Source organism: Lepisosteus oculatus, chromosome 1 (genome assembly GCF_040954835.1).
Source record: "Lepisosteus oculatus isolate fLepOcu1 chromosome 1, fLepOcu1.hap2, whole genome shotgun sequence".
Lineage (NCBI taxonomy): Eukaryota > Metazoa > Chordata > Actinopteri > Semionotiformes > Lepisosteidae > Lepisosteus > Lepisosteus oculatus.
In genome coordinates, this window is record NC_090696.1 from 59,322,533 (window position 1) to 59,345,843 (window position 23,311).

General features: G+C 38.1%; 1 protein-coding gene across 1 annotated transcript in view; it reads left to right on the top strand.

Annotated features, from left to right (window-relative positions):
• Window positions 1–23,311, top strand: part of nfxl1 (nuclear transcription factor, X-box binding-like 1) — a 57,507-nt gene that overhangs the window by 9,718 nt on the left and 24,478 nt on the right. The window contains exons 7-16 of the mRNA XM_006629846.3: window positions 874–1,035; window positions 3,103–3,203; window positions 4,865–4,979; window positions 6,965–7,089; window positions 8,545–8,667; window positions 13,106–13,196; window positions 18,291–18,411; window positions 19,242–19,401; window positions 20,281–20,372; window positions 21,557–21,578. Coding sequence (XP_006629909.2) covers window positions 874–1,035; window positions 3,103–3,203; window positions 4,865–4,979; window positions 6,965–7,089; window positions 8,545–8,667; window positions 13,106–13,196; window positions 18,291–18,411; window positions 19,242–19,401; window positions 20,281–20,372; window positions 21,557–21,578 — 1,112 coding nt within the window. The remainder of the gene's footprint in view (window positions 1–873; window positions 1,036–3,102; window positions 3,204–4,864; window positions 4,980–6,964; window positions 7,090–8,544; window positions 8,668–13,105; window positions 13,197–18,290; window positions 18,412–19,241; window positions 19,402–20,280; window positions 20,373–21,556; window positions 21,579–23,311) is intronic.

Genomic DNA, 23,311 nt, shown 5'->3' on the forward strand with positions numbered 1-23,311 from the left:
AACAGCCTTTTATTTTTGTGTATTGTGTACCTCATATAGAAACAGCAGTGTTTGTTTTACATGCTAATTGAGAGGTGTGTAATGTGCAGGACTAAGCTGACTATACTGAAGATTTTGACTAATAATAAGAAATAAGTTATGAAAATATAATAAGATAATTGCTCTGATACACTTGCATGAAAGGTGCTATATGAAGTATGGTAACCAGTCACAAAACAGAAATATTTAAATTTAAAAAGACCAGGAAAAAGGCTTCTCTGCTGAATTCCATATCCCCAAAGATTTTATTTAGTTAATAAGTATTTAAGAAAAGTCACCTGCTCAGAATTTTAAGAATTTTTAGAAGAGGAGAAAATGCCTAAGGCACAGAGCTTTTTGATTTAGGCCCTGGAGTTTAATTGAGAAAACTGAGTATCATTTATTTGCAAATTAAGAAAATAAAAGGTGCTTATAGATTTTAGTAGAAAAAAGCCCTTGAGCATGTATATTTCAGTTCTGAGTGTTTAGTGTGAAGATTTGGCTGGAGAAGCTGACAGTGGAGTGAGTGAAAGTGCTTCTTTGTCTTGTAAAGGAATACAGTGGTAGTGGCTTCACAGCTGTGGATGTCCTTGCAAAATGTGAGGCCTGGTTTAACCTGTTAGCCACGTGGAGCCCTTAAGGCTGTGAATTTCTTTTTGCAAGAGCATTAATTTAATATTCAGGTAATGGTGGAGATTTTGCCATTTCCTCAAGCAGGTCTCTTAGTCACAGTCACAGCTTTACACCACGAGGATTATTTTGTTCATGGGGGATGTGTGAATTTCTTCTTTGCGTACGTTTTTTGCATCTTTACGAGCCGAATGTCAGGATTTGTTCTCTCCCCTGTGCTGTCAGGCCCCTGTCCGCCCTGCCCGAAGATGGTTACCGTCACCTGTTTCTGTAAGAAAGCACGACCAGTCCCCCGCCGCTGCAGTGCTAAATCCTGGAGCTGCAAGCAGACCTGCGGGAGGCGTCTGCCCTGCGGCCAGCACCCCTGTCAAAGCCTGTGCCATGAAGGTAGAGCTCTTCTTGAGCGCGTTCCCTGTTCTTTGTACCAAAGATTCATGCAGAATGATGCAGGAGGTTGTATCCTGTAGACAGACAAAATGCCTCAGGTATTCCTTGACTTATGTAAGGGTTACTTTGTGCACAGCTCTTCATAAGCCAATGTTATATGGCATCTTCACCCTTACACTGTTATCATGATGATTATTACAGTATGGTAATGCTACACAATTACACTACTGCGTACTATTACAGTGTACTGTATCACACATTTAATAATAAGACTGTTCTTGTAGAGTAATTGTACACTGCACCAGCACCTTTCATGTCACTAAACACTTTTAACTAACTAAACTAAAAGTGTTTAGTTAGTTAGATATAGTTTGACAGATAAAAATAACTGCAAATAGTGGAAATTAAGAGAACGCAGACGTAAGAGGAGACACGCATATAAGGTAATGCAGAAAAAAACTGAGGTTGAACGCAACCTTTTACATGCATAAGAACATGTATATAGAATCATCTGGGATTCTTCACAAAATGGCAAGAAACAATACTTGGCTCCCACAAGCTACACTAGCAAATGGACTAGCCAAATAATCTCTTTCTATTTTTAACCTTTCTCATCTTCTAGTGTAAGAGACCTAGGGCTACCTACTAAAAGCATGTTCTTTGTGCCGTGGAAATATTTTTATTGGCAATAATTATCAATGGTCTGCTTATGCTGTACTTAACGATCGTCTGGGTAGTCCTGCTCAAGTATTCCAAAATATGGCATAATGCGAATTTTAAAAACCCCAATTTCAGTGGCATTGTGACAGATAGGGTGTGAATTTTTCAATTCTGATTCCCTCTTTCAAAACACTTACCATTTTTGAAATTCGCTGAATTAGGAATTGGGTTAAAGGGGCATTTGAAGAAATAAAATTAATTCTAACCCTGGGCCAGTCATGAGCTGAAATACAGAATTTAATCCTTCTGAAAATAAATACATAAGTTGAGTGTATGTTTAAGCAGTGCGTACTTTTGCTGTTTTTCTTAAATTTGGTTTGGTTGATATCTACATTCTCCCTGTGTGTGTGCGCTTATTCAGTAGCACATTTGTTCATTTTCTCATTTTGCCCTGTATATTTGATAGTGAATGACACAGCTAGGACTCGGAGAAAGAGAAATGCAAAGTTAATAACAAAGAAAGGCTCAGAAAAAAGGTTCTGCTACTCAGCGCAGATCTAGGCTACTAGGGGACAAAGAAAGATTTTACCGGTAATTAAAAATCACTCTGTCTCCATAAATCCTCCATCTTTTGTCTAAGATAATGTAAATATTAATAAGTTAATATTCCCTTCTTGAAACGAATGTGCAGGATGCAAGAACACAGTACAGAACCATGGGTGGGTCTCTTTTATTGGGTATACAAATTTCCAAAATACTAGTACTGTAGTTTTTCCTTCCAGTGTGCAAAAGTGTAGCTGCAGAATACATACAAATGTATTTATAAATATTAAATGCATAAAATGCCGATATAAATATTACTGTAGTACTCAGTATTAATGTTAGTACTGGTGTCCCCTTCAAAGTGTATCTTGCCTTGACCTAGTGTCTATTGCCTATGTGTTGGGACTGAACCATCATTAAAATTTAGATGGATGGTTGGTAAACTTAAACTGGCCATTATGGAAAAAGATTGTCTAGGGAAGTAGTAGTAAAGAGAAGTTTTAAAAGTTAAAAATCAAAAATGGACATAAAAAAGTTTGGTTTTATTCACTGGGAAAATGCTATGTTAGTATGGACACTGTTCAATTCTGTAAGTGATTTATCGAGATGTTCTGATTTTATTTTACATTTACTCTATTCACAAGTATCGTTCATAATTCTTTCATAAGCCTGCTGACCTCCAACTAGCCAGTGAGCCCTCTGAAATCTTTAGCAATAGTGAGTCTGTGAAAAGAACTCAGTCAAACGTGTAAACATAAAATGTCCTGTTGTTTGCAAGTCTTGCTAGTGGGTGATGTACTGTATATTAATGCGACCTTCAGAACATCAGGTGACTCGTCCTCTCTTCTCTGCATGTTCTGTCAGGCGATTGTCAGCCCTGTCCCCGCGTCAGCACGCAGCGATGTCTCTGCGGAAGGAGTGTAGCGGAAAGGCTCTGTGCGAGCCCCGTCTGGCAGTGTGAGCAGGTGGTGACTTCATTTCATGCTGAACGTTTTCTGTGCTGCTGGCAGTTGATGATATCATTTGTTTGTTTTTTTTTTAACTTCTCAATGGGCATTTATTGTTTTGCTGGCTGTGGGAGATCCATCCTTGTGGTAGCGTGGCAGTGGGGACTTTTGCAAGTTACTCTGTCCACATGTGATGAAATTGAGATCTCCAGGAGCAATTCCTTGCTATAGTACAGTGGTTCTCAAACTTTGTGGACCAAGTACCACCCCTGATCAAACCAAAGCATCCAAGTACCACCTACAAGTCATCTTTTCATAGGAACCCCAGAAATTCTCAATGACCAACATAAGTGCGCGTGTGCGCACACACTCACACACACATATAATACATATTATAATAATAAACTTTATTTGATATAGCGCCTTTAAAGGTGGCTTCTCAAAGCCCTTTACAGAAAAAAACAGGAACAACAACAAATAAAAATAATAAAAAAGCACCATTTCAGTGAACAGTTGAACAGTTCTTAAATATTTTTCTGTTATCTATCACTCTTTCCTGTGCTCACAAGATTACCAGTGTTCCTAGCATGCATTTCTATGCATTCCTGTGTTTGCAACATTGGCATTGTTCCAAAATCACGCACATTCTCCTACCTCTCTATTTGCTGGAGATACGTTTTTTTAAATACAATTGGTCACGTTCATAGCATGCATTCCTGTAGAGTGGTATAGAATTACATTATAGCTCTGTGTCCACTCAAGTATTAGCGCGCGCTGTATTGTAGTATGTAGGCTGCGTCTTAAAACAGAAAATATGAAAACCCGTCCCGATTTTTCAGCGCACATAACAAAGTTCCAGGCACATATGGTGTACCAGCTGGTGGTGCTCTGCCATACCACACTTTGAGAACCACTGCTTTAGTACATTTATTCCCCAATTCTGGTCCTGGAGGCTCAAGCACCTGCTGATTTTCTAGCCAAGTTCTAAGGTCTGCAACTGAAGTATTTATTGACTTAATAGAATTAATAGGAACTGTTTGACTGTTTTCTGCTTGTAAATTTTGTGACGATACCATTTTTTGATTGCATTTCATAAGTAAAATGAAATCCCAATTGCAAATAGTTCAATCAGGACATCTGTTAGTTCAATTGAGGCTTTGATTAGATATTTAAACTGGGCTGGAATAAAGTTGTGTGGTCCTTTAGGACCATGATTGGGAACCCCTGTTTTAAGCAGAACATTCAAATGCAAAGAAATGAGCTTAGCTCTCTTGAGTTGTTACTAACTCAAACAACACGAACTAAGCTTGGACAGCTACCTTTTTTTTCCAGTGCTAAACAAATACAACTTGTGAAGACAAAGATACTTGCATAATAGCCAACAAAAAGGCTTTTAGGGTCAACCTTTTTTCATGGAGTACCTCAGTACTATAAAAGCCACTTTCAAAACCTGCCTTTTTGTAATTCTAATGCTGTTCTCTAGTGTCTTTATATCCTTTATTTGTGACCCCATTGCCATTACTCTCCTTAAACTCTTCCACATGGAAATGTTTAAGAGCCCTTAGCAAATGTAAAAGCAAAGCATCACTGTTTAAATCTACTAAGAGGTATTGCAAATGAGTAAGACCTATTGGTTCTTTGTTTTGACAAAGCTGACTGTTGATTGTTTTATTTGTAAGGTCTGTGGCCGAACCCTGTCTTGTGGAAATCATACATGTGAGAGAGTTTGTCATCGGGGACCGTGTGGGGAGTGTCCTCGATCAGGGAACCGAGCCTGCCCATGTGGCAAATCCAGTGAGTACTTCTTGGTTCGGTGGCTCTCTGTGGCTAAGGATCTGTGCCTGTGGTTGGAAGGTTGCCGGTTTGTATCCCTCAGCTTGCAGAAGAATCCTACTCCGTTGGGCCCCTGAGCAAGGCCCTTAACCCCAACTTCTCCAGGGGTGACGTATAAATGGCTGACCCTGCACTCTGACCCCCAGCTTCTCTCCCTGTCTGTGTGTCTCATGTAGACAAAGTTGGTGTATGCAAAAAGGCAAATTCCTAATACAAGACATTGTATATGGCCAATAAAGTGATCTTAATCTTATCCTGTCAAAGAGTTAAAAGTAGGTAGGCTGTGCCAAAATCAAATAATACCTACTTGCCAGTTGAAATGATTTTGCCAAATATTCTTTTACTTGATAAATTCAAAGGATGTGTAATGCGTCAGCATGCGTAGGCCGCAAAGGCACAGGTAAAGGTTTATTCCATGCTCCAAAAAAAAGAGACGCAGCTCCACAGCTGAAGGGTTTTGTCTCTTTTCTTTTCAGTATAGAATAAACCTTTTATCTGTTCCTCTGATTACAGGAACTACAATCAAACACATTGTTAGTCAGGCATCAGCAGTGCTCTTGCTTGTCGGTCAACAATTCCTAAGCACAGTCTCCGGAGTGGGATTTCCTTAGATGATAATCAGAGCAGTGGTGCTCTGTTGATGTCTGTGCAGTGATTTTATCTGAGCAATTGATCTGAGATTTGTCTCATTAGTTGTCACTGAATACCTAACGGGTGTTTGACATTAAATGCTTGGGCCTTTTTTCTTCATATAATCATTTTTTGTTCATCTTACAAGCATTCTGTTCTGGGACAAGTTGCAAAGTATTTTGCTCTGTTGTAGAATTTTGTTCTACATTTTTCTCTCTCGAGATAGAACCTCGAATACCAAACTTTTTTTTTTAAACTGAAAACAAATGAGTGATACCTACATACTGTCTCTAGCTTGATTTGCATCTTCAAACTGGCACTTGCAGTAAATTGTAGTCTGGAGCCTGTCCCCAGCGATCATTGTTTTTCCGTTATTCAAATGCTGTCATGGGTGGCAATTATTAGCAAAGGCCTCCTTCCATCAATTCTCTTACCACTCTTTCCAGTAAAGTGTTGAGGGGGAGCTGAAGCCTATCCCAACAAGCAAAGGGTGCAAGGCAGATTACACCCTGGATGGGACACCAGTCCATCGCAGGCACTCACAGACGCAGACACCCACACACTCACCCAAGGAACAGTTTTCCCAGAATCCACTTTAGTCCAAAGTATGTATGTATGAAGATGAAGTGCAATGTCGCCAAATGGGGTTTCTCCTGCTGGAAGGGACTATGGGCCCTGTGTGGGGAATAATAGGAAAAACTCAATGCCCTGAGCTCCTGCGGAGGACTGGACAACCGCAGTTTCAGAGCCAGGACAGGGAAATAGCATGGACAAAAGCAAGCGGTAGGGCTTGGAGAGACTCTTTCATTGTGCAATTCCGGACCCATCATCCACGTGCCCTGATCAATAATGGACAATCACCTCATTTGGAAAGTTTTTATTTGATGTTAGTCTAATAATTTGTTAGAATGTGTACCTATTGTGAAAGGTGTTTTGTGAAATAGTTTATTCCGATTTAAAAAAATGCCTGACGAAACTGGAGCACCCAGTGGAAACTTACGCAAACACATATAAACATGAAAGAACATGTGAGCTCCATGCAGATGGCACCTTAGGAATTGTACTTGGGGCCTCAGCACAGTGGGGCATTAGGAGAGATGTTTTCTTTCAAATATTAGGTTATGTATTAGACTTAATACAACAGATACTCAATAAAGGACACAATTATCTATTTAATTGCCAAGCTTTTTATGTCCCCTTCCTTTTCGACAGTTTTTTACTCTTGTTTTCTATAGCTTGTTATTCACTACACTGACACATGCTGTGAGCTCCACAGACCTGCACATCTTTCTTCACTGTTTTCTTTGTGTTTTCAGAGTGCTCTCTACCCTGCACAGAGGATGTGCCCACATGCGGTGACACATGCGACAAGGTTCTCGAGTGCGGACTTCACACATGCTCGATGCGTTGCCATCGCGGGGCATGCGAGACGTGCCGACAGGTATGCAGCGCGGAAAAGCCTTTTCCTGTCCCCTGGGCAACTTTTAGAGACGTCAGAGGTGGCAGCCGGTTGTGGCCCTTTCTTTCCTAACTGAAAAAAAATTTGGAAAGGAAGTTGGCGGTTCATGCTGGTGCCTATTCGTTAGAGTCTTAAAGAAACTGCATGTTTACTGACTGTCTTCAGTCAGTTTGGGGAACATTTTGTGAATTGTAAATTACTGACCAGACATGTTGTACAAAAAGGTTTTGTAATTCTTCCAAATGTACAGGATTTAATTTACGTACTTGAGATTTAGTTTTAGCAGAATTAGTTTCTGCCAAATGCAGGGATGAATGTTATGAAGATAAGTGAAGACTGATAAGATAGCTTGATCAACTATTTGGGTCATCTTGGCCAGCCTCAGTGAACACCTTTAACGAGAAGCTTGTTTTCTTTTTCTTTATTATGGACTGTGTGCATGCTTCCTTAAACTTTGCAAAACAGATATGCTTCTACTCCAATAGAGGGCGCAACAGCTCTTTATATCTACACATTTTTGTTTGTCAGACCAAAACTGTGCTTGTTCAAATCATTTATTTGTACTAATGCTTAAGAAGTATTCATGTTTTCGAACGAAGTAAAAAAATAGTTGACCTTTTTAGGGATTGTTCATTTGGGAGTTATGTGTACTTCTATATGAATAATTTCCCATTTATTTATAAAGATAGGTTTGATAGAACTTTTCTATGAATGGAGGATTAGTTGTTGATCTAACTGTTGTACTGCATTAGGTTTCACGGTATATACTGTAGATCTAAAGTAGTTTTGCATACATACTAAATATGTGTTAATTACTTTATGGGTCATTAAACCATTAAATCACACTGATCATTGTAACACTAGCAATTAATTTTCAAAGTTTCTATCTTAATTTATATCAAAAGGCCCCAAGAGTTTGTACGTTTTTGAGTGCTGCTTGAAGCAAAATTTGGAAACAACATGCCATGTTAAATAATTGCCTCTGCTGAAAATGAAGTTCTTATTCTTACTGAATAAGAATTTCATATTCAGAAAGTTCCGGATATGATTTTATTGTGAACATATTGATAAAGGTGTGGCTTTTTGTGTTTTAAAAAAAATAGTAATTGGTCAGTCTTTAGTACAACTTATGTCCACATTTTCTGCCTATTAGCCGTGTGTGGAAGGATGCTTTTATGTGAAACGCATTACACAGATAGAGAAAATATTAGAGAAGTAATGGTTTTAGGTTTCCATTGCCTTAGTGGTTATTGTATGCCTGCCAGTGCTAGCGAGGAACCAGAGATGAGAAAGCAGCATGAGATGTCAATGTTACCATCTCCATCTGGGGCCTGGGTGCCATTCAGTGTAACTCCTAATGTGTGCTATTTTCAGTCCGTCTTGGTTCTGTTCTAATCACGCATGGCTTCTGTTCTTGCGGGTGCTTTGTTTCGGCAGGAAGTAGAGAAGCAGTGCCGCTGCGGAAAGCATACCAAGCGGATGCCTTGTCACAAGGAGTATCTGTGTGAATCCAAGTGTACCAAAACCAGAGACTGCCTCCGGCACCTGTGCAAAAGAAAGGTAGGGTCTCACCATGACATTGGAGACGTTCCCACTCAGAGCTTGTGTGAATAAAGCCTTTTAAAATGCGAACCTCAGGATCTCAGAGGCTAAAGCTTGACGGAAAGGACCAGAGTCCATTCTGACAGTGCCTGTGTGCACAGGACCAAAGTCTGTTACGGCAGGGCAGCTTTTCACACAGAAGTGGAAACGCAATCTGTCAGGTTGTGACGTTGCTCACCATGCAATCCTGTGTGAACTTGCTGACAGACAAATTGGGGGAGTAGTTAATAATACCTGTTGGGTTTCTGCACAAGTAAGGAGGATCAGATGAAAACATAATTTTAAGGGTGTATTTACACTAGAACAAATAATCCTGGTTAAGATGACAGGAGCATGCATTCCAGTGTGTTTTTGCATTGTAAATGCTACTGAACACATTTTGAAATGCGTCCTTAAAGTCTCACATATGCAAGACTGTATAAATAATGTATGCAGTGTAATTTTTTTGCACTTATGTGAAAAAAGTGGCTGTGGCCTATATACACTAAGACACCACCCACCAACAACCTGGGCATGACATCATATGAGCTTAAAGATGTCTTTTTTCAATAAAGGCTTCTTTCTTGGTACTCGCCCACACAGGGCCAGCTTTGCGTATGGACTGGCATATTGTGGAATTATGAACAGTGACTCATAACCGGGTGGTCTGATCTAGGTAGTGTCTGGGTGGTATGATGCACATTTCACTTCTGAATGATTGACTTCCCTATACTGAATGGGAAAAGTGAAAGTCTAAAAGGGAGCATAAAAGAAGATTTTCAACTTGAAGCAAATAAAAAAGCATTAGCCTTATTTTTAGATCTGTATTGTATATTCAGTCACACTGTGATGATGATCGTGGTGATTGTTTCATATGCCACAGTGTTGGCAGGTCTGCCAGAAGGTCTTTTTACAATCTTCTGTTCAGTTTCCTCATTGGACAGAAAATCACCTTTTGCTTCATGGATGTATAAATGCACCAGTCCAGTACTGAGTGTATCAGAATTTTAGTGGGATGCTTCTGGAATGGAGGCATAAAAGTACCTGACAACAAAACCTTTTAAGAACAATAATTATAATTCCTTGTGTTTATGTATATATTCATAATATATAATATATTGTATATATTCATCCGACAGGAGCTCAAACCACTTTTCATATAGAAGTGGACACACTTAATCCTCCGCAGAAGCCCATTATGTGCCAATCAAAGTGGAATTTAGCCAGGATACTGGGGTTAACATCCCTTATCTTGAAAACTGCTGTGACCAGTTAAAATTAAATGTCAGCCGAAGGAAGACACCTCTTATAGCACTGTAACCCCAATCACCACACCATGGAAATATGTTTGTAAATTCTGGTCCAGAAGAAAGATGGACTCTTACTTGTCCACCAGTACCACTTACAACAGTAAGCTTTTTTTTTTTTTGCTCGGAGGCCTCCCTTCCTAGTGCTGACATGGCCCAGTTTTAATACGTTTCTGAGATCTGAAGAGATTAGGTGCCAAGATGGCAGAGTGTCATCTTGGAGCTTAGCATTCTGTTGTAGAAAATTCAGCTCTTGTTTGTGTTGTTGGCATAGTTAGGAATAGACCAGGTGCAAAATTCTGCTCTGCAGTTGTTTTAGGTTTTTATTCTGCCCATGTTTGTGTGACTATCTTTTGGTTCAGCTGGATCAGTTAAAGGGGAACTGCAGTGGTATTGTTGTATTTCGGGGTAAGAAAGAATCAGCATTGATTGTGAATACATCTCTTTTAATCCAGTAGAAATATTACTCTAGATTTTAAGACCATTTTACAGACAAATACTACTTGTTAACTCTGCATGTTGGAACATTTCTGGGGTGAAATGTCTGCTGCACAACCTGTACTTATTTGCTCGTACATCACATTACATTAGTCATTACAGAGACTTGTGAGCAGGAAGGGCTGCTTCACATCACGATTCATGGGAGCTCTCGCCCGTGGTGAGACAAGGGGGTTGCAACAGCACGGTGACTTTCACAAAGTTCACATTTTTGCGCTTAATTCAGAATTTGTAAAATTATTCCAGAACATCACTGAATTTATTTTGTTATCGAGATTTAATAACTGGTCTGAGAAATTAGGACTGCAGTTCCCCTTTAAAGAATCTCAGTAATTTGAAAGAGATCAATGAAACCTGCTGAATTGCAGCCCTCCAAGACAGGTTTGTTTGGAGCCTGGTTAAACCTTATTTCTTTGCTTGTTGAATTACACAGTTTGACCCTCTGTTTTTGAACTGTTAGCACTACTGCTGTGTTAGATGCAATTAGTGGGTCTTTAACCCATGTCTTATAACGTGTTGCTATTTGCACATGACAGACATGTCTTTTCCAAACCATCGCTACAGCTGTGATGACAGTGCCCTTTCTATCCATGCATTTCACAGCAATTAAAACACCTAGTATCTCGATAAGTCCCTTCTGATAAGGGAGAGATTTCACTAAGTGAGAGATAATATCTGACGCATCAGGGTGATAGTGTGAAGGATTATAAACAGCTGTTTCTGCCTCTGACGTATGAAGTATATATACAGTATATACACTGTGCAGTATGGTAAGTAGACAGCAAAATGTGAAAATTGGCACCATTGCTGGAACTTTGATCACTTTTGAAACAACATGACAAAATTACTCTTTTCCGCTTATGCTGTGGTACCTACAGAAGTCCATTCACATTTGTGATATCCATAATCAGTTTTTTTTCTCTGGCAAATTCTTTAAGGAAGCCAAGCAAAAACATTTTAGAATCTGATTCTAAATAAAAACATTTCTTAGACTTTTGATGTAAAGATATACAAGTATTTGTGATAAAACATTATGGTAAGTGCACATGTGTTCTTTAATAAGTTGTTTGGCTGTTTCTTTTATCAGATGCGACTTACATTTGTATCCGTTTAAACTGCAGGGTATTTTACTGAAATCTCTTGCTCAAGGGTGGCGATCATTCACCACAATACAGAAGTGACTTTGAGTATTGCAAAGCCGCTAAACCACGTCATTAGCCAGAGACTTGTTCACAGGTGATTTGAGCAGTCTGATATTAAACCTAATTAAAATACAGAAAAGAGCAAATGCGCTCTGACTATGAAAAGAACATTCTATCCAGTGTTACATTGGTGGCTGGACTAAATCAGCTCTCTATCACTTGCTGCCTGGGATATTCACGGTTGTCAGTTTCTAACTTGGGAAGGTGTTGTACCCAAATAAATTCCACCGTGGTTTGGGAGGTCATGGGTCGTGACACCTCGCCAAGATTGATGTTCAAGTGTGAAAGTCTGGGCAGGAGTGTAGTTGCTACTCGAACTCTTCTTATAGTGATTGATGTAAAAACTGACTGCATGGTGTTGCATTAACCAAGTCTCAAGACGCTCATATGCTATCCTTTCTGCAGCCTTATGCTGCTGTGACAAAATTTCAGATGGACAACGCCTGCTCTTGTAACAACAGCTTTCTTGGCAAGATGAGAATGGGACAGCTATGCATGGATGCCTTAGTTGCAAAACTTTAACCCCATCAAACATTTGCGCAGTAAGATGTGATGGTGTGTGTTATTTAGGGTGCAGAAACCACTGAACAGGAACCTGCATGGTTCAATGGATGGAACAGAATCCCACAAGACAGCATTTGTAATTTACAGATGTATAGCTTGACTCAATGAAATGTGAGCTCACCAGTAGCAAAAAAAATGATAACATTCTAAATTCTTAGTTTTGTGATATTTTAGTGGTAGATATACTTTAGGCATTAGTAGAATTATTAATTGCATTTGAAACAAGTCAGAAAAAAGATTGGTTATGCTTGTTAATGGGAATATCTGGTGGGCATCTTATCTAAAGATGGATGACAAATATGAATGCCGAAGTTACACTGTACAACAGAAATTGCTGAAGCGGACACCAGGGTTACTAATTATCTTCTGAGAGTTAGCAACCAAGTTCAATATTTCAGCCTTGGGTTTTGCAAGACATGTTTATTGTCATCACTTCATATTCTTCTTCGAAATTTTAAAACTACTTGTATTAATTAAGCCCTGTCCTTCTTTTGTAATTTTCTATGTACATTATTATGCTGTAACCAGTTGTGTACCATTCATCACATCTTAGCTGCACATAATCATGCAGTCTATAAAGTATGAAAGTATGGTTTTGTCATGATCAAAACTGAACATTGCAAAAATCAGGTAAAGCATTATAACACTGTTAGCTTTTTACTTTATTTAGTCAGTAGGTACTGTGTATGGTACTGCACTAGTGTGTATATATGGCATATTACTTTAAAGGTGGTGTGAATCCTTCAATGTCTTAAACAAACAAACCAAAAAAAACATGTTTTATTATAACTGTTATGTGGAAACGTACTGCCATTAACTGTGTGGTGGTGTTGCTTGACTCTCCAGTGCTGTCCAGGAAACTGCCCCCCGTGTGATCAGAGTTGTGGCCGTGCCTTGGGCTGCAGGAACCACAAGTGTCCCTCTGTCTGCCATAGAGGTGAGGTCACACAGCTCTACCAGACAGTGGATTAGAGCAGGTGTTTCTGTGTTGTGTTCTGTCATGTCCTTTGTGTGTTGAACATAACATTTCTTAAGTGGTTTTCTTAATAGGCTTTTAACTAGTACTACTTTCTAGATGGAATTTGGAAAACGTAAGATCTTGTCAGGGTTTATATCTTTATCATCTCAATAGTGGGTTAATCAGTCATTTGTTGACCGTCTACCATACATTTGTTTTTGTGTTTTTGAATTTTGTTTTTGTTTGGTGCATAATGTCATAACTATAAACATCATATTTTAGCATTTGTGTCCACATGAATGTCTCCTGTGATAAATCGGATCACACAGCTTTTATTTTCCTCTTTGCATTATGGAAGATTGAGGGTGGTTTGTGTAGCTGGTAGGACTCTGGACTCTTTGGAAGGGTTCTGGTTTTGAAAACTACAAAGTGTGAATCTTTGATTAAATAAAACAAATATGAATAAACTACCTATGGGGAAACAAATGGGATTCGGTTCCCCAATTACCTTCTATGTTATGCATCGTTGACATAGTTTATTTGTAACGTTGATTTTGTTCAAGACATTTAATATACATTTTAAAACATTTTGATACAACCCTAAGAAGAAAATTATAGTTAACACACATTAACAAAAGAAATTGTCTAGGATTAACAGAACATGAGGTCATATTCCTTTAGCTCAAGTAGTGCTCTCCTTTGTGCACAAGCAATAGTTAAAACTATTAGTTAAAACAAATAACACTTTGTAATAACTCGCATCTTGCAATAACTTGCATATATGAAAACATCCAGTGTGACAAATATGCAATAATAGAGAAAAGCTTTTGCAAGGTATCAGTGGGGAGAAGAACAGTGATGAAGCCAATTCACTTGATCAATCAATGGCACTTGATCAATCAATGGTAATGGCTGGAGGGGGGCAGTTGACCAGGATGCTGGGGTAACACTCCTAGTCTTTTTAGAGAAACACCCTGGGATTTTTAATGACCACGGAGAGTCAGGATCAGTTTTACCTCTCATCCGAAGGATGGCTCCTTTTTCAAGTATAGTGTCCCCGTCACTATACTGGGGCATGAGGAGCCACACAGACCGTAGAGTGCCCCATATTGGTAGCGCTAATACCTCTTCCAGCAGCAACTTTATCTTTCCCAGGAGGTCTCCCATTCAGGGAGACATTTTCCATCCATCCTTTTTCTAAGCGCTTCTTCCATGTCAGGGTTGCGGGGGAGATGGAGCCTATTCTGCAAGACTCTGCAAAACAGGACCCAACCTGGACGCTATGCCAGTCCATAACAGGGCACACAGGCATGCAGAGCCAGATTTTCTAGATGTCAGTGTACCTACTGTACCAGTGTGTTTTTGGACTATGGGGAGAACCAAAGCACAAAGAGGAAATCCGAATGAGCACAGAGAGGGCATACAAACTCCACACAGATAGCACCGCAGGCCCAGGCTAAGAACTGACCCCTGAGCCCCAGCACTGCAAACCAGTAATGCTAACCACTGTACCACCGTGCTGTCCAGAAGTGACATTTTATGCTACAAAATATGTAAGAAAGTAAATAACAAGCGACAACCACAGAGTGTTCCTGTGAGTAATTACTTTTTGAATCAATACGTCTTCTGTCAGTATTTGCAGCACTATCTTGGCTCGCAGGAACTCTGCAGTCTTGCTGATTTTTTTACCAATCAGAGATAAAAATTAGCATTTAATTGTTTAATTTATAATTCAACCTTACTGTACCAGTTTGGTTTTTTTTTGGGCATATTAATGCAGTGATTGTTATTTCAATAAATGGAACCATTTTAAAAAAAGCTTTTCAGAGACTGTTAGACTGCTGCGATACCAGATGAGGCCTGATGAAAATCTCTTGGGCTGATGCCAGTCAGCCACCATTATTTACTAATTAGGTTCAATGGAGGATAAGACTGCATGATGAGTTCAGTGGGGCTTGAGGTTAGATGACGAATGTGGTCTTGAGTTTCCTTATAAAAAGAAAAATGTTGTATTAGAAATTCTTGATTACTGTGGGCATAGTAATTTCTAAAATCGATTGTTTAACACAAGAAAGAAAGGATTGTTACATGACCTTTAATTGATCTTTTTCCATTTTAAGTATGGATTTTGACGAAGTATCCTTAATGTTTTGATTCGTATAATCCATGTACAGTATATTGTAATCAAAGCAGGATTCCTAATTGTGTCAAAATATTGCAAACCTAAAATTAAAAGTATTATTTATATGGAATATGCAGGGATATTTAAATTGGTAATTAACTTTTTTGTGCTTGATGGGCTAAATGCTCTCTTCTTGAAAAAAAGTTTTTTTCTACTTTTTCAGTTTTGAAATACTTTGTTTACTTAATACTTTGGAATAAAAGGGCCAAAAAAACTGGAAAGTAGCAGGAGAAAGATAGGTATTTAAATAGAGCAGTTTTTCTGTCTAATCAGTAAGACCCTTTCTGGCTCCCCAATGGTCGTTGATGGAAAAAAAGTGTTAAGATGTGCATGCCTTTCTGGGTTTTCTATTATCATGCTGATGAAAGATAAAGAACAGGTAAAGTGATTTCTTTAATAATTCATGTTTCATTTGATATTTAATTTGCTGACCTTTAGAGATGCTTTTTTGAACACACTGGAGATACCCGCACAGAAGTTAAAAGGTTTTTCAGTAGTTAGAACGATAGGTTATCAGCTATTCTTTTTTCCCTTTACAAAGTCTGGGCAGTTTTTAAAGGGCATATTGCTGAAGGAAAAAAACCATTCAAATTACATCTGCTCCAAATGTCACCCTGGCATGAAAAACAATCTTTTAACGAAAGCTCTTTTGAGATTAGTGTTCCTATTAGCAAAAATTGATACTATGGCATACATTTTTTCAGGTCGTTAATGTCTTTGCAGATGACTTAGGAAGTTTAGTTGGTGCTTTCATAAAGAGGAGTGTCTCAGGCATAGATATTGCTATTCTCTTTGCTTTCTTGTGCAACTCAATATATTACCTTTAATGATATGAACAGCATATTTAATAATATTCAAAATTCATGCACAGCAAGCCAGTATTAGCTCCTGCTTAGAATAAGAAAATAAAAGACCTGTGCTGGTATAAAGTCTGTTTCATTACACTGATAAGTTGTACTTGTAGCATGTTTATAAGTTTTGTATGTTAGGAGTGGATAAATGCAAAAATATCCCAGAACAATTCAATTTAATCATTCCGCATTTAAGAAGAAATAATTTTTGAGCCAGAACTGAGAAGTAGATCTACTATAGTTTGTGGTAAGAATATCTATTACTTATTCAATTAAATAAAGTAAGTGCACAATGTTGATGTGTGTACTGCATATCCATTCTATGTGTAATGTTATTTAACCACAACACACACCCTGTAATGTGTGATTTATTTTAAAAATATCCATACAGCATTGTTGCTTTTTTGGAATATGTTTTCAGCTGCACGTCAATAACATTAATTTAATCAATAGGAAAAATGACCAACACAGCTTGTTAATGAATTGTCAGTTTGTGTTGTTTTTAAGATTGTAAATTCAAATGTTATAAAAGCCCAGATAAGTTCCCTATGTACTTCAATCCCTACATAGCAGATGGTAATTGGTTACTCTGTCCTGAGAAGCATGGTGTTTGTGAAGGTCTGGGTCAGACAGCAGGAGCCTTTTGGGCTATAAAATGGAACCTGTCTTTGTGAGATACTTAAAGGGGAACCGCACACCACAAATAAAGTCCAATGTACACAGTAACATGTACAATATCCAGTTTACATCACAGAATAGATAACATTTCCAGGTATGCACAGTACCATGCTGCCGTCATTGTCTGCGATTCAGAATGAAGTAACAAAACATCAGGGAAGGTGAAGTGGCCCTTTTACATTGTAAGCAAACAGACTTGTGAATACATCTCTTTTTATTCAGTAAAGAAATATTGCTCTCGACTTCAAGCCAGTTTTGCTAACAGATATTACTTGGTTGGTAACTCTGCATGCATTTCACATGTTCCATTCTGCGGTGAAATGTCTGCTGCACAACCCGTATTTATTCGCTCATACATCACATTCCATTAGTCATTACAGTGACTAGTGAGCAGGAAGGGCAGCTTTATATCTAAGTTCTCGGTCTAAAGCATTCTGATGCTCACAGATTCCAAAAGCTCCTTTCAGAGTTTGACTATACACAGAAATTACTCGTAGCTGTAGTGAAAAATGAAAGCCACACTTTCCTCAAATGATGTTGGGCCTCTTACTCTTTTTGATTCTGTTTATGGTCATACTGAAGACAAGAACTACAGATTGCAATCTTTGCCCACAGTTTCTGTGGCTATATTAATATTGCCCTAATTTGGAATTGCTAGTTGTTAACTGTATTGGCTTCATTGTTAAAAACCTTTAACCATTACAGGGATGGTTGAAGACAGTCAAGGGTTGCCTTCAAAGTATGAACCATCTGCCATTTCTCAAGCTGTGAGGTCAATGCACATCAGTTGGGGGAGTGATGTTGCATTCATTAGCAATACTGCCAGCCCACAGGCAACACACAAGTGTTGCTGTTAGATGGCGAGCCAAAGAAATCCTGGATGACTTAAACCCACTGTTCTTGGTCTGTAATGCTCTACCAATCCCAGTTACAGGCAGTCCAGATGCCAGCCAGCAGTGTCTTCATTGAAAGCCTCCGCTTATGCTCTGATCAATTTCCTTTGCTGGTTAAAATGCTTGCAGATGCCTTATTAATATCTTTAGACTAAATCCTGGCACTAGCTGGGGTAGATCTTTACAAAGATGGTTTGAGATTGCAGTCTGGCAAATGTGTGAAATTAACTGGTAGTCTTGTTGACTCCCCCAGAAACAACAAGACTTCCTATAAAACAAAATGTGTTCATTGTTGCTGTACACAAGTGTACACAACAGTTTATGTTCATAAGCTATTAATCACTGCAGGTTTGAAGAATGCCTTTGATTTAATTAGGCTGCCTTGAAGTTTACAAAGCTATGGAAAAGATGCATATTTGTCAGAGTCCATTGGAGTTGTGGACTGATTTGGGTATCTTGTCCTATGTAGGCAGCTGCTATCCATGTCCAGAAACTGTCGATGTGAAGTGTCAGTGTGGAGCTACTGTTCTAACTGTGCCGTGTGGCAGGGAGAGGGCAACCAAACCACCCAGGTGTAAGGAGATCTGCAGGTCAGTATATTCTGTATCTGCTTTCTACATTTCACATTTCTTATTGTGTGTTGCTGAAGGTGTTGTTTTCCTGTAGCATTTTTTTTTCTTTAAAATGTGTGAAAGATGTTGTGGACCTGAAAATGGTGGCAGTTGTAGTGCTTGGGGTCGTATATTGAAACCGGAATTATATCATTTTCATTGCTGGCAGAACTCACTAAGGGATATGTTTAGACATTCCTACTCTTAAGGATCCTGTGGGACCATTTAGTCACAGATAAGAACTTTAATTTAATGTCTTGTCTGATGATTATTATTGGCTCATTAGAAATACAGAGTTTCGAGGAAAGAGTGCTATCTATTGGTTACTTCAATTGAATTTGAATTAACCTGAATTAATTTTAAAATAATATTTTTGGCGATACCGTACACCCCTGTGCCTGAGCCTATATGGTCCCATACTGCAGGAGCAGTTAAGAGTTCAACTGACATAACAGTTATGTAAAATACTATTGTTAATTTCCTGGGCATTGCTTTGTTTCATCGTGCTTGAATACCCAAGCACTTTTTGCTGAAGGTTGTTGTGCCCTTGATTGTCATATCTGCTTATTATTGAAGACATCAAGACGTAGGAGTTTGTTTTACAAGGACAGACCTTGTTAGCATGGGGTTGGCAGAGATGTGTAATTAAAATACAGCAGGTTACATACTTTGGGTTGTATCCAAGGTTTCAGGGTATAAATGTGACTATTTCCAGTGGTATTCCTGGATACCAGAAGAAAGAACGTGGACAAAAATCACTGGAAATATCACAAGTACTATTAATAGTGCCCTGTGTCTCATTTATGTAGGAATCCACCGACATGTCATCACGCCAGTCGAGAGAGACATCGCTGCCACTTTGGCACCTGTCCTCCGTGCCAACAGGCATGTCAGCGAGTTCTGAGTAAATGCGGGCATGTCTGTCCAGCCCCATGCCATGATGAAGTGATGCTCAAGAAGACTGTGAAAGTAAGGGGAAGGCAGAACTGCTCTTCAGATTACTGAATGTGTGACTGCTATAGTGAATAAGTTAAAAATCACCCTAGAAAATACCTTACCTGTGCAGTAGGAAAACACATTTTAAAAACTATTCAATTAAAAATGTGCAATATTGTGCTTGATAGAAATTTAACTGTCAACTTCATATCAAGTAGTAGAACATTGAAATGAAATTTAGACCTACCTGCAGTGTGTTGTGAGGCAAATACTACCAGTGTTGACTGGAAGATATAGATTTTGCATAATTTCTGTGTGAATGGGTTTTTCTTCATCCTGCCACAGACTCAAACTGTGTGAACAGGGACAATTCGAGTCATATAACTTGGTTTTATAAAAGACAAAAATTAACAACATAAAGACATGGGTGAAGAAGTCTGACAAAGCAGTCTTTGTGAGCAAAAAAAGTTTTTTTTTTCACCAAAAACATAGACAGTATAGCACAATGAAATAAGGTAATTAACATAATAAGTGAAACTGTAATTTAAAATGAAGACTTTTCTTTTAATTCCCTTTACCAAATTAAAGATTTGAAAAGGCTACACTAAGGATAATTTGACGGCAACCATTGAAATTAATGATGTTTTAATGCAAGGACCTGAAATGAAGGAATTAAACATGCATAAAAAGAATTATAATTTCGAAAACGCTAAAGCTAAAAAACAGTACTTCTTTCTAATTAATTATCTAATAACCATAGAAAGTGTTGTAGAAGGAAAAAATAATAAGCATGTAACAAGTCGCCCAAGTGGCAGCATGACTTACTCAGTTCTCCATACTGCAGTTTCAAACTTCTTCTCTATAAGAGAGTAAAAATCTCAACCTGTTTCTGTTTTTGTGTTGGGGTGCTAGCCTCAGCTTGCAGGTCCATGGGAGCAGCCCCCCGAGCCAGTCTTCGTTCAGACGGCCTTACCGTGTCCCCCCTGTCAAGTCCCTATACCGCAGTACGTATATTTTAGCTTTCTCGTGTTTTAAGTGATTTATTTAATTAATCGCTCCAAGGTGTTTCACTTTTCACATCTGGTGGGGAAAACTATCTAAGATGAAATTCCAAGGCTTCATTTATGTCTAATGATAGGAGAGCTAGAAAATCAATTTTGGTAGCTGTAGGGTTGATCAGAACATGGCAGTACATGCGTTTAGACAGGATTTAGCCTTTTAATTTTTTGCTAAATATCCCTGGTAGTGTGGCTTTATATGAATGAGTCACACTGTAGAAGTAAGCAGAGGTTCTCTTATATGCTAAGTATCCAGTACTACATCAGCAGATTAAAGTATTAAGACAAATAATGCTGTGCATATTTAATGCGTACTTTGTAGTACAAGGATTCTAAAGTAGGCAGTCGTTTATGTTACAAAGGAACAAGTGAAGGTTTATTCCATGTTGAAATGCAAAACAAAAGGTGTCTCACACTTGAAGAAAGCTCCACAGCCAAACCATTGTGTTTCTTTTCCTTTCAGCATGAAATCAACCTCGAACTGTTCCTTTGCAGCCTATGCATGCTGACTTGGTATTCTTTTATGTTAGTTGCAAACAAAGCCAATAGTAACAGTCATACAGTAGGTTAGTGTTTAGTTAGCAAAATATTTGAGGATCATGCTGCGATTTCAGGTAGCGTTAATGACTGTTTTTGATCTGCTCATACAAGACATCTTCCGTTATACTATACAAACTTGCTTGGACAGCAAAATCTTTTCTCACATCTTATATGTTAAAAGAAAAACAAATATTGTTTTTTTGGTGGGATGTGCAGCTTTAGCATGGACATCATATTAACTTTTAATTTAGTAGAAGTGTGATTACTGGTTCATTATCAAGAATGATTTTGATCATTTGGTTGTAGCCATAGCTAACCTAATTGTAAATTGTCTGGCATGTTATCCATTTGAAGGGAATGTATTGACTTTTGTTTATGCCATGAAAAATAAACACTATTACTAAAATTGCTTTTGTGATCACAACCTTTATAAAGACACTTGAAAAGGGACTGAAAGCTATAAAAAAGATGTGCTAATAAGCTTATTTTATTTTAGATTTATATTTTAGCTTTGGATCTTGAGCATTTTGTTGAAACTAATGTTGAAATGTCCTGTCTGAATTTTTACTTTCTTTGTTTGCTCTTCACAGGGCTTGTCTTGGAAACCATGAGGTAAGTGAAAAGGACTCCCTTCTGTGATGCCAGCCATGGTTCTAAATTAGGATTGGAGTCAGTAGCAATATAGAGTTCCCACTTAAGATTTTGCCACAATTAAAGAAAATGAGTGAACAGGCATGATTCTGTTGAGATCAGGATTGGCATAATCAAGGTGAAAGCAAGGAAAAAGTTTCTTGAAAACTTGAATAAAGATTTGTCAGGATGGTATCCAGTTATTTTACATGTGTCATGTTTGAGTATTGATTTGATTTAACATGTGCAGATTTGACAATTCAGCGTCATTGCCTATAATTTAGAAGAAGACTGGAAATGTATTGTAGTTATTTAATTTTCTTTAAATGAATTTCATTGCAATATATAGAGTGATATTGTGAGATTTTATAACCAAATTGTTAGTTGGTTAATTCTGGTTCACCTTTGAATATCATGGGATCCTAAAAATGCAGTACCTAATTATGACTCTAGTCTGTTCACTGTATAAAGCCTTTTGGACTGAGAGCTTTTCATAGCATCATAGCAGGTTTCGTTTCACACATTAGGGGAGGAGAATTATATTTTTGTTTTTTGTTACTATTAAAATAGTATAATTTCCATTTATGGAACATCCCCATTTAGTTCATACACCTGTAATTAGGGTCACAAACCTTTGGAAAACGTTTTTAAAATGAATCCCTTTGAGTTTAATTAATCCGCGAGTTACAAACATCAATGGTCTGAGGCCTAAAGATCTGTAAGCTAAAAACAATCTCCTGCAAAGTTATTTTTGATAGTGACTTAAAATCATGTTGAAATTTGCATTTTCTAGTGAATAGATTCCAACACTTAAAAAATTCTCACCCTAAACCCTGATATAAGGTAAGCAACCATCCGACCTACATTCTTCCAGTTTATGTGGAATGACATTTAAAATTACACTCCTAAAATACCTAAGCAATGTGCACTGATCAAGGGGATTATACATGGGCCGGATGATTTGACATCGTCCCTGTGGAATAACATATGACATACAGAAGAGTACCTGTTCTGAATGTCTTATGTTGTGAACCAAAAATCTAGTGCTATTGTGTAAGCAAGAAAATACTAAACATTTTTCCCCTTCATCAAACCAAAGTCCTTTCTGTATGTTGAAATGGGGCATTTGCTTGGCAAACTGTAACTGCTCTATGGTTTCTTGCTGATTGTTAAAGTTTTTATATACTGTACCAAGGTTTGTGTTCTGAGGCTGTCCTCAGGCAAAAATGAGAAAGTGCTTTTCTGTAGTAATTGAAACAAAAGCTTAGTCCTTAGCGACCTTTTATGAAGAGAGAGAAAATAAAATGCTTTGCAAAGTTGCTTCCTATTAGTGTCTCGGATACTTAATATATTTTAAGGCTTGGCACCACAAAACGCTAATTTTCCAATTATCAATTTAATTTTAAGAACAGGTTATTAAGTGAGCAGTTCAAAACTATTTCAGTTTGTTCCTATTGTTGCCCTTTCCTGTGCTGTAGCCTTTAAATATGCAGATATGGAATTGTAACTGCGATTTTCCTGTAAATAGGAAGGAACACGCAGTCTCCATTTGTTTCATGTGCTCCCAATCAGTTTATAATAGAGTCTGAAAGGTAAAGTGCAGTGTGCCTTACACATCCTGTTGATAAGAGAAAGGTCACTGATTCGGTTTTGCTACTACACTTGTATGGGAAGATAACAGTGGTTGGTTTATTTTTTTCTTTAGAATGTCAGCT